The sequence below is a fragment of the Lepidochelys kempii genome, chromosome 7, assembly GCF_965140285.1.
Source record: "Lepidochelys kempii isolate rLepKem1 chromosome 7, rLepKem1.hap1, whole genome shotgun sequence".
In the NCBI taxonomy this organism is placed as follows: domain Eukaryota; kingdom Metazoa; phylum Chordata; order Testudines; family Cheloniidae; genus Lepidochelys; species Lepidochelys kempii.
This window is the reverse complement of record NC_136386.1, coordinates 50986526-51002762: the sequence shown is the minus strand read 5'-3', so window position 1 is coordinate 51002762 and position 16237 is coordinate 50986526. Positions and strand designations below refer to the sequence as shown.

Sequence of the window (16237 nt, the reverse complement as noted above, 5' to 3'; positions counted from 1 at the left end):
ATTCTCTGTGTGTTGCTAATAAGTAGATGTTTAGAGCACAACTGCATAAGGTTCTTTCGCTGGGAAAAGGGCCCGCAGACCCATAGAGCCCTGAGCCCATGGAAAAGGCTGAGTAATTAAATTGTCCAGGTTTCTCCCTGAGCCCCATGGGTAAGGTGTTGTCAAGGTTCCTTCCCCACTCTGAACTCTAGGGTACAGATGTGGGGACCTGCATGAAAACCTCCTAAGCTTATTTTTACCAGCTTAAGTTAAAACTTCCCCAAGGTACAAACTATTTTCCTTTTTCCCTTGGACTTTATTGCTGCTACCACCAAGCGTCTAACAGATATATAAACCGGGAAAGAACCCACTTGGAAACACCTTTCCCCCCAAAATCCTCCCAAACCCTACACCCCCTTTCCTGGGGAAGGCTTGATAAAAATCCTCACCAATTTGCATAGGTGAGCACAGACCCAAACCCTTGGATCTTTAGAACAATGAAAAAAGCAAACAGGTTCTTAAAAGAAGAATTTTAATAGAAAAAAAAAGTAAAAGTATCACCTCTATAAAATCAGGACGGTAAATACCTTACAGGGTAATCAGTTTCAAAACATAGAGAATCCCTCTAGGCAAAATCTTAAGTTACAAAAAGACAGAAAACCAGGAATATCCATTCTATTCAGCACAGCTTATTTTCTCAGCCATTTAAAGAAAACAAAATCTAACACATATCTAGCTAGATTACTTGCTAAGTTCTAAGACTCCATTCCTGTTCTGTTCCCAGCAAAAGCATCACACAGACAGACAGAGCCTTTGTTTCTCCCCCCCTCCAGCTTTGAAAGTATCTTGTCTTCTCATTGGTCATTTTGGTCAGGTGCCAGCGAAGTTATCCTAGCTTCTTAACCCTTTACAGATGAAAGGGTTTTTCCTCTGGCCAGGAGGGATTTTAAAGGTGATTACCCTTCCCTTAATATTTATGACAGGTGTGATGCTGTATGAAATATGGGGAACACTTTGTGATATTTTTCAGCCGTGTTAGTCTGTATCCGCAAAAAGGAGTACTTGCGGCATCTTAGTGACTAGCAAATTTATTAGAGCATAAGCTTTCGTGGGCTACAGCCCACTTCATCGGATGCATAGAATGGAACATATAGTAAGATATATATATATATATATACACACATACAGATAATTAGTTAAGATGAGCTATTATCAGTAGGAGAAAAAAAAACTTTTGTAGTGATAATCAAAATGGCCCATTTAGACAGTTGACAAGAAGGTGTGAGGATACAAGTACTCCTGTTCTTTTTGTGATATTGATATATTATAAAATTACAAGGAATCTGACAGATATGCCATGTAAGGTATCTTTGAAAATGTTATGATTTGCCAAGTATGAAGATCTAGTTTATATGTTTGTATCACTTTTGATTTGTGAGTTATAGATATGCATGATATATCTGTTTCAAAACTTATGCTGTGTTTCTGGGTAACAACCCCAGATAGATTGGCATCAGCACTGCCTAGCCTGTTTGATGGCCCATCAAGGGTCATCAGCTATACAATGAACCCATTGAAAAAGCCAGGGACTACACCAGGGGTGGCCAGCCTGAGCCCGAGGAGCCAGACTTCACCAATGTACATTGCCAAAGAGCCACAGTAATACATCAGCAGCCTCAGCCCATCAGCTCCCACCCCTGCTCTGAGTGCCTCCCACCCACCAGCAGCCCCACCGAATCAGTGCCTCCCCCTCCATCAGCTGTTTTGTGGTGTGGAGGAGGCTCTGGAGGGGAAGGGAAGAGGAAGGGCACAGCAGGCTCAGGAGAGGGGGCGGGAAGGGGTGGAATGGGGGTAAGGCCTGTGGCAGAGCCAGGGGTTGACCAGCAAGCACCTCCCAGCGCATTGGAAAGTTGGTGCCTGTAGCTCCAGCCCTGTAGCCAGTGCCTATTCAAGGAGCCACATATTAGCTTCTGAAGAGCCGCATGTGGCTCCGGAGCCACAGGTTGGCCACCCCTGGACTACACCTTATAAGTCAGCAAGCCATGCAAGGGCTTGAACTCTACGGACGGAAATCTAAGGCTTCTCCATGCCATGTGCTGGGCAGCTTGTGTTTGAAACAAAGAAGACTATAAAGACTATAAAAGGCTGCTGCACCTTCTCTACAAATGAAGCTCTGAACCAAGGACTGAATGACCCATCCAAGCTGTGCATGTGTTCCAGAGGGACTTTCAAGCCAGCAAACTCACCAATACTGCTAAGAACCAGATATATGGACATTGAAGTATGTATCGGACTGCTTCACCATTTAATAACTCTCTTCTTGTTCTTTTTCTTTTCTTTATACTCTTTAGTTTTAGACACCAAAGGATTGGTATTTTGGGTAAGTTCCAAACTAGTATTGACCTGGTAACATGGCTGGCCCTTTGGGGTTAGAACATTTTGTATATATGAGCAGAGCTTTTAAACAACTTCTCACTGTACTGGACCTAGGTGCTGACTGGGGGCCAGAGAACTGGAATGCAATAAAGGGGGCTGTGTGATTTTTTTTTTTTTTTGGCTCTTGATAACGAGCGTGGGGGACCAGAATCACAGTCTGTGACTGGTTGCAGAGTTTAACTTCAGTGTTAACCATCAGTTTTGGGAGTATCTGCTCTCCCTTTTGCAGCCTGCCCTGCCCTTGACATTTTCAGTGAGGGCTGCCCTGGCACCCTGGGTCATATAAGGATTGGTGCCTTCCTTCCAAGGGCTCAGGGTGTAAAAGGGTGCAGTGCGTAAATTGACTGGTTGATGCCTTGAGCCCTCCATAGGGTATAGGCCGGGTGCTGTAGATTGTGTGGGTAACACTGCCTTCCCCTCATTCACCTCCACAAGCCTGGGGCACGGTGAGTCCTTGTACACACATCCCCACCCCAGCTCTCCTGAAACCTGGCCTTGTCCCCTCTATGGACACTGGCCCTTCAGCCCCAGCTCCCCTCTTCTAAGAGCTGAGGGAAGGCTGGGTTGGGCCCAGGCAGCCCCCAAGCTGGGCCATAGGTAAGTGATGATGCCCAGACCTGGCAGAAAGGATGGCATGTGCCAGCCCGGCTCCACTCAGGAGAAACCACTAGCACAGCTCAACTTTGGGGGTTGTTTATTAGAGCAGCTGGGTGCAGATCTAGCAAATGCACGATGCATGCCCCTGCGGGGACGGGCAGAACAAAGGTCAGATCCCCAAGGGCACATTGACTGTTGGAGGGAACAGCATGGCTGGCTGCAGCCCAAGACCCACATCCTACTCAGCCCAGCCCAGTCACGTGCAGCCAAGCATGTAGTCAGGAAGGATTGACCTGGAGGAGGGCACTAGGCTGGCATTCAGGAGAGCAGGGCTCATGTCCCAGCTCTGCTAAAAACTCCTTACGTGACCCAGGGCAAGTCTCTCTGGACCTTGGTTCCCAGCTGGATGCTGGGGCCAGCCAATCCCAGGGTGGGCGCGAGGTTATATGCAGAGGAGGCTGGAAGGTTCTCAGCTACTCCAGCCCCCTTGGAGAGAACATGGGGAGAGGCCAGGCTGTTCATCTCTCGAACTAGCCCACACCCCAGCGTTATGAAGGGACTGGGTGCTCGGGAGGAGAGCATGGGGCTGCTGGGAGTTTTGCCCAGAACAGCAGCACTGGAGGGGAGAGAGACAAACCCCAGCCCCTGTGGCTTTTAGGTAGCAACTTCCACAGCACAGCCAGATGGATGCCACCTGTGCCCACAGGCAATAGCAATCAAACAGGGAATGTCACAGTCCCTCCCCTGTGCCACAACTCCCATGCCTGCAGCACACCAGCCCCACGCTGAGCCCAGGCAGCCCCAAGCTTGGAGGGCTCTGGTGCAGCATTCAGGGCAGTAACTCTGTTCCTGGAGCCCAGCACATCCCTTGAGCTTCACCGACCGCAGGGTTATTGACAACCCAGATCCCACTGGCAGACGGCTTAATCAGAAATTCTGGGGAGGGGGGCCATTTTGCCAAACACCCGCAGAACGGTTTGATCAGGAGACTGGGACATGCCTGCCAGGCCCAGAACAGGGAGCTTATGTGGTGCCAGAAGAGGAACTCTGCAGGCCCCAGGGAGATCCAGACGGAGGAGTCTGGCCAGCGCCAGGGAGCGGAGAAGCCCAAGAAATGCTGTAGGAGATGCTGAGGGAAAACAGAACAGGTAGGGAGGGAGAAAAAACAACCCTCTTGACTGTGGAGAGCTGAAGCAGACTCCAATCAACGATGAAGGAAACATGCCGTGCAGGCGGTAAGTTCGGGGCAGGCAGCCTGGGCCAGAGCTCAGGTGTAGGAGAGCAGATTGATGTCGTAACAGCCATCCACCTGGAACACAGAGAGCAAAGTCACTCCCATTGGGACACCCCGCTGTCTCCTGCTGGGGCTGGCTGGGACTGCAGGAGCCGAGAGCCCTGATGCACCCCCTAGAGCCGCTGCTGGGACTGCAGGCACCCACAGCCCCCAACACGTCCCCTAGGGGCTGCTGCTGGGACTGCAGGTGCCCACAGCCCCCAATACACCCCCAAGGGACCTCTGCTGGGACTGCAGGAGCAGAGAGCCCCCATACAGCCTATCTCCTCCATTATAGTGGAACATCAGAGAGGCTGGGACTGGGGGAGGTGAGAGTTCCCTACCTCCAACACTCCTGGACCTGGAACCCTTGGGAGCTTTCCCAGCAGTTTGATGGCATTTTGTACAGCATAGCCAGCTGGGAGCAGCTCAGACTGCAGATGCTGCCAGTGCCCAAGGTACATTCCGCCTGTTCGGTGCATGCTGGGCCACGTAGCAAGCCCAGAGCAGGGGGCCAGCCCCAGTGGGCAATGAACAGAGCTAACTGGAAACTAACATCAAAACGCCCGATTCGGGCTGCCGTCTGGTTTGCATGGATCATCTCTGTTAGTACCCACAGCTGCTGGACTTCTGAAGACACCTTTTCCGGGTCGGGGATACCCTGCAGACAAGCAACAGTTATTGAGATGAGTGTTCCTGAAGGCAGCTCCAGACAGGTAGGGTAACCCTCATCTCCCCATTACCCACGGGCCAAGTGCTCTCTCGCCCCAGCCAGGTGAGTTGTGGGCACTGCTCCTGGCTGTGCTGAAGCTGGTTATGCTCCCAGGTTACCCTGCTCTCCCCCAAGCCCACTTCGTCTCATTGTTCCACTCTGCTTTGTCTGCTTTCAGATGATGAGCCCTTGGGGCAGCACCTGGCACAGGGAGGCCTCCAGGTCCAACTGCAGTATGACCAGCAGTCTCTGCACAGAAACACCGCCCAATGCGTGAGGCACTGCTGCTCTCTGAGCAAACCACAAGGCAGGGGATGGACTGGGAAGAGTTCACACGCTCCAGCCAGCACCGGACGTCACTACCAGGACTCTGCCCCAGCCAGGCCTGCTGTCTGAGCTCCCTACTCGCTGCTTTGGAACATCACATGCATAGACAATCCAGGAAGTTTTTGGAAAGCGTAGGGGACAATTTCCTGGCGCAAGTGCTAGAGGAGCCAACTAGGGGGGGTGCTTTTCTTGACCTGCTGCTCACAAACCGGGTAGAATTAGTGGGGGAAGCAAAAGTGGATGGGAATCTGGGAGGCAGTGACCATGAGTTGGTTGAGTTCAGGATCCTGACGCAGGGAACAAAGGTAAGCAGCAGGATACGGACCCTGGACTTCAGGAAAGCAGACTTCGACTCCCTCAGGGAACGGATGGCCAGGATCCCCTGGGGGACTAACTTGAAGGGGAAAGGAGTCCAGGAGAGCTGGCTGTATTTCAAGGAATCCCTGTTGAGGTTACAGGGACAAACCATCCTGATGTGTCGAAAGAATAGTAAATATGGCAGGCGACCAACTTGGCTTAATGGTGAAATCCTAGCGGATCTTAAACATAAAAAAGAAGCTTACAAGAAGTGGAAGGTTGGACATATGACCAGGGAAGAGTATAAAAATATTGCTCGGGCATGTAGGAATGTTATCAGGAGGGCCAAATCGCACCTGGAGCTGCAGCTAGCCAGAGATGTCAAGAGTAACAAGAAGGGTTTCTTCAGGTATGTTGGCAACAAGAAGAAAGCCAAGGAATGTGTGGGCCCCTTACTGAATGAGGGAGGCAACCTAGTGACAGAGGATGTGGAAAAAGCTAATGTACTCAATGCTTTTTTTGCCTCTGTTTTCACTAACAAGGTCAGCTCTCAGACTGCTGCGCTGGGCATCACAAAATGCGGAAGAGATGGCCAGCCCTCTGTGGAGATAGAGGCGGTTAGGGACTATTTAGAAAAGCTGGACATGCACAAGTCCATGGGGCCGGACGAGTTGCATCCGAGAGTGCTGAAGGAATTGGCGGCTGAGATTGCAGAGCCACTGGCCATTATCTTTGAAAACTCGTGGCGAACCGGGGAAGTCCCGGATGACTGGAAAAAGGCTAATGTAGTGCCAATCTTTAAAAAAGGGAAGAAGGAAGATCCTGGGAACTACAGGCCAGTCAGCCTCACCTCAGTTCCTGGAAAAATCATGGAGCAGGTCCTCAAAGAATCAATCCTGAAGCACTTGCATGAGAGGAAAGTGATCAGGAACAGCCAGCATGGATTCACCAAGGGAAGGTCATGCCTGACTAATCTAATCACCTTTTATGATGAGATTACTGGTTCTGTGGATGAAGGGAAAGCAGTGGATGTATTGTTTCTTGACTTTAGCAAAGCTTTTGACACGGTCTCCCATAGTATTCTTGTCACCAAGTTAAGGAAGTATGGGCTGGATGAATGCACTATAAGATGGGTAGAAAGCTGGCTAGATTGTCGGGCTCAACGGGTAGTGATCAATGGCTCCATGTCTAGTTGGCAGCCGGTATCAAGTGGAGTGCCCCAAGGGTCGGTCCTGGGGCCGGTTTTATTCAATATCTTCATAAATGATCTGGAGGATGGTGTGGATTGCACTCTCAGCAAATTTGCAGATGATACTAAACTGGGAGGAGTGGTAGATACGCTGGAGGGGAGGGATAGGATACAGAAGGACCTAGACCAATTGGAAGATTGGGCCAAAAGGAATCTGATGAGGTTCAATAAGGATAAGTGCAGGGTCCTGCACTTAGGACGGAAGAACCCAATGCACAGCTACAGACTAGGGACCGAATGGCTAGGCAGCAGTTCTGCGGAAAAGGACCTAGGGGTGACAGTGGACGAGAAGCTGGATATGAGTCAGCAGTGTGCCCTTGTTGCCAAGAAGGCCAATGGCATTTTGGGATGTATAAGTAGGGGCATAGCGAGCAGATCGAGGGACGTGATCGTTCCCCTCTATTCGACATTGGTGAGGCCTCATCTGGAGTACTGTGTCCAGTTTTGGGCCCCACACTTCAAGAAGGATGTGGATAAATTGGAGAGAGTCCAGCGAAGGGCAACAAAAATGATTAGGGGACTGGAACACATGAGTTATGAGGAGAGGCTGAGGGAGCTGGGATTGTTTAGTCTGCAGAAGAGAAGAATGAGGGGGGATTTGATAGCTGCTTTCAACTACCTGAAAGGGGGTTCCAAAGAGGATGGCTCTAGACTGTTCTCAATGGTAGCAGATGACAGAACGAGGAGTAATGGTCTCAAGTTGCAGTGGGGGAGGTTTAGATTGGATATTAGGAAAAACTTTTTCACTAAGAGGGTGGTGAAACACTGGAATGCGTTACCTAGGGAGGTGGTAGAATCTCCTTCCTTAGAGGTTTTTAAGGTCAGGCTTGACAAAGCCCTGGCTGGGATGATTTAACTGGGAATTGGTCCTGCTTTGAGCAGGGGGTTGGACTAGATGACCTTCTGGGGTCCCCTCCAACCCTGATATTCTATGATTCTATGATTCTATGATCACACCCCTTCCTGATGGGCTTGGTGCTGCAGGGTCAGCCTGGCCACAGGCCTGCTCTTCTCAGCTGAGCTGCCCAACTGGTTCAGGAGCACTCTCTAGCTGCACAGTCAGAGTGCTCCGGTCTGTGTCGAATCTGCAGCAGCTGCTTCCTGGAAGATCCCGGCTACCATGAGCCATGGTCTTCCCAGCTGAGCACATCAAGCTCGGTGTCTGTTGGTAAGTGTGCCTGGAACCGACAGCCAGGACCTCAAATCCAAGCTGCTGTTAATTAACAAAATCAGACTGATTGCACAGCACACACTGTGCTGGAGCGGCCACAGCCAGGAGAATCCAGATGGGAACTCAGGGGAACGAGGGAGAGCTGAACAGAATTTAGAAACTAATTCGCCATTTTTTCCAAAATTCTTGAAAATTCCAGCTTGACTCAGGTTGAGCTGACAGCCCAGCCAACCCATTCGGCTCCAATGCCCTCCAAGTGCCTCCTGAGCATGGTTTTGCCCAGGGCAATCGAAGAGCACAGCCCCAGGCATATCTCATTCCATGGCATGCACCCATAGCTGCCACCACCTGGCGTTCACAAACAGCCCCAGTGGCCACCGGAACACCAACCTCACTGACCTAAGATGCATTCTGCAGCAAAGGGCTGAGGACACAGTCCTGGGGCACCCCATTTAAGAAGAGAAACTGAGTGACAAGGACCTAGAGCACACGTGCAATGCAAGATCTGGGACAGGAATCACAACTGACCAAATATCACAGAGCTGGATCTCCACACCCTGGGCAGGCTCTTTCTGCACTAGTCTGCCCATTTCAAACTGGGCCCTCCCTGGCCGAGTCGCACTGTGCCACTGGGGCCCCTCCCCCGCACCGGGGTCTCCAACCCTCCACTCAGCTATGCTGCACCCCTAGCCCCTCCACTCAGCACTCCCAGGTCCCCCTCAACCCCACTGAGGCATGACCCCATGCCTCCGCGGGGGAGGGGCTGGCTTGGGGGGCAGGGGGAACCACCCCCCCCAGCACTCAATGGCGGCATGGCTGGGGCCAGGTCGCTGCACTTCCAGCCGCCGGTAAGCACAGGCCCAGCCCTGCTGCAGTCCTCAGGGGTGGGAAGAGGCGGGGCTGGGGTGGGAAAGGGCGGGGCAGAGCAGGATGGGGGCTTTGGGGAAGGGGCGGAGTGGAGGCGGGGCTGGGGCAGAGCAGGGACAGGGCCCTGGGGAAGAGGCGGGGCAGGGGCTGGAGCAGCATACAGCTGTGCAGGGCACCAAGAAATGTGGTGCCTCAAATTTCCTGGTGCCCTACGCAGCTGCATACTTTGTGCATGGATAAGGACGGCCCTGGATCTGGCCTTTTGCTGTTTGCAAACTGCCCAAGTAGGTGAGAAGCACCCAGGTGTGGTCGGGGCCAAGTTATTCAGAAAGCAATTCTCTATGCAGGCAGCTTGTGAACAGCTCCTTGTGCTGAGCTGGCTAGTGACAGGCATGGGGCTTGTTTCTGTGCCCTGACTGGGGAGGGCTTGTGGCCTGGCTTTCAAATTGCACATGCAAACAGACAGTTGCAATTTGCTCGCTGAGCAGTGCTGGCAGCTGGCCGTTAGCCCTTGTGTGTATTCGTACTAGGACACGCGTGCAAGAGGAACACAAACAGGCCATGTGCTCCCAGCGGGCAGGGCTAACCTGCGCTTGCCAAGTGCAGACTATGGTGCCCGTCCCCCTGTCCCAGACACACAGCTCTCAACTATAACCCAGCATGCTGCACAACATTTACCACTCCCCAGAGTCCAGGAGCTCCCTACCACTTCCTGCAGTGCATCAGTGTGCATGCAGATCCCAATACACCTGGCAGGGATCATGGCCCCCACAAGCCCAGTTACCACTTTATTCACCTGCCCTGCCCAACTGAGCTGTCTGCAGCAGGGGACATCCCTCGCCCCTCCAGCCAGGACCCTACCCGCTGCCCTCCCCAGAACACCCCACCCCAGCCAGGACCCCCCTTCTCTCCCCAGAACACCCCACGCTCGACCAGGAACCTACTTGTTGCCCCTCCCCCTGGGACATCCCACTCTCTCCCCCCAGGACACACCACCCCCTATAGGGACCTCACCTGCTGCCCTCTCCCCCCAGGACACCCCAATCCTGGCCGGGACATGCCCACTGCTCCCCTAGAGACTCCAGTTCCAGCGCTGCTCATGAGGAGCCTGCTTACCCCATGCAGGTTTTCTGGCTGCTGCTGGGGGGCCAAGTAAGACAGCCAGGTCGGGAAATCTGTCTGCAGGCTCTGAAAGGGGTCAAAGGTGGCAGGTAAGCAGAGCAGAGCCCCCCTCCCCATGTGCCATATGGATGGAGGCAGGCCGGGCTCCTCGGTGCTCACAGGGACAGGCTGCCTGCTGCCCCCGCTGCTGCGTTCAGCACACACTCCTTAGGCCAAGCGAACTACACTGTAGCCACGAGCAAAAGGAGTGTGGGTCCAGCCGGAGCGTGCGGCTGCTCCTGCTTGGCTGCCTCCCCAGGCACCCAGGCAGTCTGCTCTGTCACTGTAACCCTGCTGGTGCAGATGGCTTCAGAATCACAGCACAGGCAGGTGATCAGTGCTGGGGCCAGGCTGATGACAGGGGGTGCTGTAGGAAACACTCCCTGGGCCACAGAGACAGAGGCCCCTATGGCCAGGAGCCTGAGACCACTGAGGACATTCACCATGGCCCAGGCTGCAAACCGCACTTCACTGGGCTCCCCGGGGTTCTGGGGATGGTGGGGTCTGGGGAGAGCCTCATGTGGCAGACCCAGAGCCTGGGGCAGCCCCTGCCAGGCAGGACATGGGGTGGGATTCGGTACCCCCTGCATCTGCATTCTTGAGGGTGGCCTTTACAGCACAGAGAGGGGAGACAGGGTGCCCCTGGCTAAGGGATGGGCAACTGCTTCCCAACCTCAGTGGAACCTGTGGGAAGCAGTCCGAGGCAGAGATGATTAGCAGAGTCCCAGATGAGTCCTGCAGGGCTGGATGCTCCACAGCAGGCAGGGCCAGGGGCGATTCCGGCCTCGCCAACCACAGGTGATTTTGTGCAGCATTCATTGCCATGGGGGAAGGGCAGCCTGACACCGCCCCGGCAGTCACTCACCTGCTGGCCCTTGGGGTAGAGCCGCAGCTCCTCCAGGGTGAAGTTCAGCCAAACGGGCGAGGGCTGGCGAAGAATCAAACGCACAGCAGTCACCTGATCCACATCACAAAGCATCTGCCAGAGACAACAGAGCAGCAAGAGCTCCGCTGCAGTGAGGGGGTTGGGTGCTAGTTTTTAGAGCCAGGGGCACAAGGGCTCTGGTGAGGGGACAGAGCTAGAGGGGAGAGAGCAGAGCCCAATGTGGGATGGCTGGACAGGAGTTATAGATCGGTGCCAAGAATCGCATGCCAGGCCCTTTCCACCAGGCAGGATAAGGACGAGGACTGGCAGCTCAGGGTGGGTCCCAGCACTATGGTGCTGGTGGGGTCACAGCACTATCGCAATGCAATAAACTATCAAGTCTGTCAGCCTTGGAGACACAGAGTTAGGGAGGGGAGACAGCCCATGCCCCCAGCAGCAGCCAGAGGGGAAGCAGAGATTTTATCGCCAAGAATTCCACTGGGCAATTCATCCACTGCCCCAGCACTGAATGGCAGCTGGTTCTGGGGTGGAGCCCTACAACACTACACATGATTCAGGGAGGAGTAAGAGATCCTGATTACACCACAGGGATCAGGATTCCCAACATCGAGTTTGCTTTTATGAGCAGCACCATGGGAACTGCTGGGACAAGCAGCCCGTGCCTTGCTTTAAGAAAAGGAGGACTTGTGGCACCTTAGAGACTAACCAATTTATTAGAGCATAAGCTTTCGTGAGCTACAGCTCACTTCCTCAGATGCATATCGTGGAAACTGCAGCAGGCTTTATATATACACAGAGAATATGAAACAATACCTATTCCCACCCCACTGTCCTGCTGGTAATAGCTTATCTAAAGTGATTTCCAGCACAAATCCAGGTTTTCTCACCCTCCACCCCCCCACACAAATTCACTCTCCTGCTGGTGATAGCCCATCCAAAGTGACAACTCTTTACACAATGTGCATGACAATCAAGCTGGGCTATTTCCTGCATAAATCCAGGTTCTCACATCCCCCCCACCCCCATACACACACAAACTCACTCTCCTGCTGGTAATAGCTCATCCAAACTGACCACTCTTCATCTGAGGAAGTGAGCTGTAGCTCACGAAAGCTTATGCTCTAATAAATTGGTTAGTCTCTAAGGTGCCACAAGTCCTCCTTTTCTTTTTGCGAATACAGACTAACACGGCTGTTACTCTGAAACCTGCCTTGCTTTAGTGTTTCAGCCACAGCCCAGCAGAAAGGGGAAGCAAGCCTCCTGCAAGTCCCCAGCTGGCCTGCCTGCACCACCTGGCTTCTCCCCAGCATTCTCTCCTCCCCGGCGCGGCAGGCCCAGACCAGCTGCACTTGTACCGGCTGTGGTGGCCAGGGCCCTGACTGTGCTCTAGCTGCAGGGGAATCAGCTACCATAGGCCCAGCCCCCCAGTCCCAGTGGTGTCGAGAGTCCTGACCTGATGCCTGAAGAGAGAGAAGTAATCCTGGGAGCCAGTCTCTGTGTGCGGGCTGGGCATCAGGCAGTGATTCCACAAGCAGGTGACCCACTTCCTGGCACCCTCACGCCCCACATCACAGGGGCGGCGCCGCTGCACCCGCACAGTCAGGAAAGCTGTGTAGGAGTTCTTAAAGACGATTTCCTGCAACTGAGACAACCCAGCGGGCAGGTCACGACCCTGCCCCATGGGGAGAGCCAGCCCTCTACTGCCTAGCCAGGGAGGTCCCCACACAGGGAGAGCCTACCCCACGGGGAGAGCTTGCCCTCTGCCACCTAGACAGGCAAGTATCCCCACGGGGAGACCTTGCTCACCACCCACATGGAGAGATCCTGCCAGCACACAAGAGAAGTAATGCACTGGGCCTCCTTTAAGCCACATCTTCAATCCACCAGTGAGTCCACTCAGTGCGATGGACAGCAGGAAAGGCATGGGAATGCCCAGCCCCACAGAGCTAGATTCTCCATCCCCGACACTGTTTGATTCCTAGAGCAGCTCTGTTAGAGTGCCATCCAGTCTGGATTTATTCTGGGGACATTCTTTGTCCTGTGCTATGCGGGACGTCTGGATAGAACCGCACAATGGTCCCTTCGGCCTCACAATCTGTCTCTCTCCGAACACACAGCTCCTGGCCCCAAGCCTGACACAGTAAATAGAAATACGGCAGTTGAAAACCTACCAGTCCCCCAGACTCTTCGATACAAGCTACCCACACTTAGAAGCCTGCTTCAAAGCCCCACATTTTGCTATGCTTGTCCGGCAGCACCCCTAGTCCCAGGGAGATGGCTGTAACTCTGGACTACCTGTCTCTGGCCGCTGCTCTGAAATCCTGCCCCTCCCTCTGCTACACTCCAGATACTGGAAAACTGGAACACACCAGTGGTGCTCTCCCTCAGCTTCTGTGTCACTACCATGGCTCTGGGACAGGCTGGTTCACTGGCTGGGCCTAAAACTGCCCTGCTCCCAACTCCAAGAGCTGCCTGTAACGTGCTGCATAAGGTGCCCCAAGTGTCCGGCCTGTTCCTGTCCAGCCGGCTGAACGCAGAGCCTTTCCCTTGGTGGAGACGAGGTCCACAAGTCCTCCCACCCAACTACTTCAGGGTGATGCAAGGAGCATCTTCCCTTCCAAAACTGATGGGAACATCCTCGAGTCCCAAGTGTACAACAGCCCCCCTGGCATTCAGCCACCAAATGCTGCTTTTTGGCAGGGGGCCAGCGGGCCCAGGTGGCTGTGTTATTCCCTGTCTCCGTGGCAGAGCCCCTCCTGGCATGCTTTGGGTACATCGCCCTGTCACTGGATGCAGTGGGAGCTACTCAAACACACAGCCAATGGCACCTGGGTCCCCATGTGTCAGATGCCCACCCTGGGTCCGTCTGCCTTGAGAACCCTACCCAAATGAGTCCAAATGAGTGTCCAAATGAGTGTGCTAAGCAAACCGGGGCTCTGACCTGAGCTCACTGCTGCATCAGGGCACCCCACAGTGTGCAGACTGGCACCCGATGGGGACTGGTACAGCCCTGCTACCCAGGGTTTCCCTGGAGCTGCCCCATTCCTCCTGGGGGACCCTTCGTATCCCAGAGAGTTTGTTGGGAGCCCGGGGCCCTACCATGGCTACCCAGCCCCGTAGACATTGCAGCAGCTCCCCCTAGCCCTGCAACTGTCACTAAGCGCCCTCCCCTACCATGGCGCACGAGCAGGAGGGGTGAGGGCCACGCGCGACTCCCCTAGCCCTGTAGCCCGGGCAGGGGCTCGCTCCCACACGTACATCCAGGGGCTGGGCGGGCGGTAAGACCACGTCGATGATGGCCACACCGGGCCGGGCCAGATCCGTCTTCACATCTCCCACCTGCAGCACAACAGGGCTGCGGACAGCGCACGGGGCTGGGCCAGGCGCCATGGGGTGGCTGCGAGAAGAGAACAGCAGGTCAGGCAGCCTGGGCAGGGGGCGGAGGGGTGTTTGGAGGGGACTGGCCTGGCCAAGGGGGCCGTTTGGGAGGGCTGTGGTCATTTGGGGGGATGAGGAGGTGTTTGGAGGGGGCTAAGCTGGCCGGGGGGGGGAGAAGGGGGTGTTTGGACGGGGCTGAGGTGGCCATTCAGAGGGGCTGGCGGGGCGTGTTTGGAGGGGGGATGGAAATGGGGAGAGGCTGGGCTGGCTGGGGGACCCGTTTGGGGGGGCGGGGTGTGTTCCGAGGGGGCTGGAAATGGGGAGAGGCTGGGCTGGCTGCGGAGCCCGTGCGCGGCGTATAAGGCGGGGAAGGGCCCTGGTCGTTCAGAGGGCCCGGGGTGTTCCGGCCCGGCCCAGGCGGGGGGTGTTGGAAGGGGGCTGGGCTGGCCGGGAGAACCCGTTGGGCTGCAGGACGCTCTCACCCCGCTCCGCGTCCCAGGCTCAGCACCGGCGGTTCGAGCCAAAATGGCTCCGCGGCGGGGCTAGCGGAGTACAGGCCCCGCCCCCGCCTGTCTCCATGGAAACGGCTCGCTGGGGAATGCGGGTGCAGGGGCTTGGGAGGCAGTGGGGCTGGCTGGGGGGCATTAGGGTTGGCTGGGGAAGCTGGGGGGGGCTGGCTGGGGGGCATTGGGGCTTGTCAAGGTTCCTTACCCCACTCTGAAGTCTAGGGTACAGATGTGGGGACCTGCATGAAAACCGCCTAAGCTTACTTTCAGCAGCTTAGGTTAAAACTTCCCCAAGGTACAAATTTATTTTACCCTTTGCCCTTGGATTCCACTGCCACCACCAAACTTTATCTGGGTTTACTGGGAAACGTAGTTTGGACACGTCTTTTCCCCCCAAATCCTCCCAACCCTTGCACCCCACTTCCTGGGAAAGGTTTGGTAAAAATCCTCACCAATTTGCATAGGTGACCACAGACGCAAACCCTTGGATCTAAGAAGAATGAAAAAGCATTCAGTTTTCTTACAAGAAGACTTTTAATAGAAATAGGAGTAAATAGAAGTAAAGAAATCCCCCCTGTAAAATCAGGATGGTAGATACCTTAGAGGGTAATTAGATTCAAAACACAGAGAACCCCTCTAGGCAAAACCTTAAGTTACAAAAAAGGTACACAGACAGGAATAGTTATTCTATTCAGCACAGTTCTTTTCTCAGCCATTTAAGGAAATCATAATCTAACTCATACCTAGCTAGATTACTTACTAAAAGTTCTAAGACTCCATTCCTGTTCTATCCCTGGCAAAAGCAGCATACCGACAGACACAGACCCTTTGTTTCTCTCCCTCCTCCCAGCTTTTGAAAGTATCTTGTCTCCTCATTGGTCATTTTGGTCAGGTGCCAGCGAGGTTACCTTTAGCTTCTTAACCCTTTACAGGTGAGAGGATTTTTCCTCTGGCCAGGAGGGATTTTAAAGGGGTTTACCCTTCCCTTTATATTTATGACACCCCCCCCCCCCAAATCTCAGCTAGGGTGAAACGCTGGCTGGGATTTCTTCCTGGAGCTCTAGGAAAAACAGAGTTAATAAGACACATGCACCTCTAAATATACTACCAAGTACATAAAGACTAACAATATTTTCCACATCTCAAGGACGATTTTAACCAGTTGATTCTGGGAAACTTTCATGGGAGAGTGCATCAGCCACTTTGTTAGAAGCTTCTGAGATGTGTTGGATGTCGAAATCAAAATCTTGGAAAGCTAAACTCCACCGAATAAGTTTTTTGTTATTTCCCATGGTGGTATGAAGCCACTGTAGTGCAGCATGGTCGGTTTGCAGGTGGAAACGCTGTCCCCAAACATATGGGCGTAGCTTTTCCAGAGCGTAGACAATGGCGTAACAT

The 16237-nt window shown here is 53.8% G+C and overlaps 1 protein-coding gene and 1 long non-coding RNA gene across 5 annotated transcripts in view; one reads left to right on the top strand and one right to left on the bottom strand.

The window, feature by feature from the left end:
- Window positions 1-2416: 2416 nt before the first annotated feature.
- NICN1 (nicolin 1, tubulin polyglutamylase complex subunit) lies at window positions 2417-14912 on the bottom strand. Of its 3 annotated transcripts, none has more exons than XM_073352646.2 (7): window positions 14816-14912; window positions 14214-14352; window positions 12409-12597; window positions 10935-11048; window positions 9923-10096; window positions 4842-4946; window positions 2417-4321 (listed from the first exon to the last, which is right to left on the bottom strand). In XM_073352646.2, the coding sequence occupies exons 2-7, from the start codon at window positions 14343-14345 to the stop codon at window positions 4280-4282; spliced, it is 756 nt and encodes a 251-aa protein (XP_073208747.1). In that variant the 5' UTR covers window positions 14346-14352; window positions 14816-14912; the 3' UTR covers window positions 2417-4279. The 3 variants fall into 3 exon arrangements, with proteins under 3 accessions (XP_073208747.1, XP_073208748.1, XP_073208749.1); XM_073352647.2 differs by having other exon boundaries at window positions 10025-10096; XM_073352648.2 differs by lacking the exons at window positions 14214-14352; window positions 14816-14912 and adding an exon at window positions 14130-14208.
- The window catches only part of LOC140914570 (uncharacterized), a 29943-nt gene continuing 27836 nt past the window's right edge, over window positions 14131-16237 (top strand). For both annotated transcript variants that reach the window (XR_012159899.1, XR_013636062.1), the window contains exon 1: window positions 14131-14372. This is a non-coding gene — a long non-coding RNA (uncharacterized LOC140914570). The remainder of the gene's footprint in view (window positions 14373-16237) is intronic.

Bases quoted from the DNA above. Each gene is read 5' to 3' on its own strand.
- NICN1 (XM_073352646.2), bottom strand. From the start codon at position 14,345: ATGGCGCCTGGCCCAGCCCCGTGCGCTGTCCGCAGCCCTGTTGTGCTG. The intron at 11,049-12,408 runs GTCAGGACTCTC...TGTCTCTGGCAG, and splicing joins TCTCTCTCTTCAGGCATCAG to ATGCTTTGTGATGTGGATCA. The intron at 10,097-10,934 runs GTGAGTGACTGC...GACCCCTTTCAG, and splicing joins TCTACCCCAAGGGCCAGCAG to AGCCTGCAGACAGATTTCCC.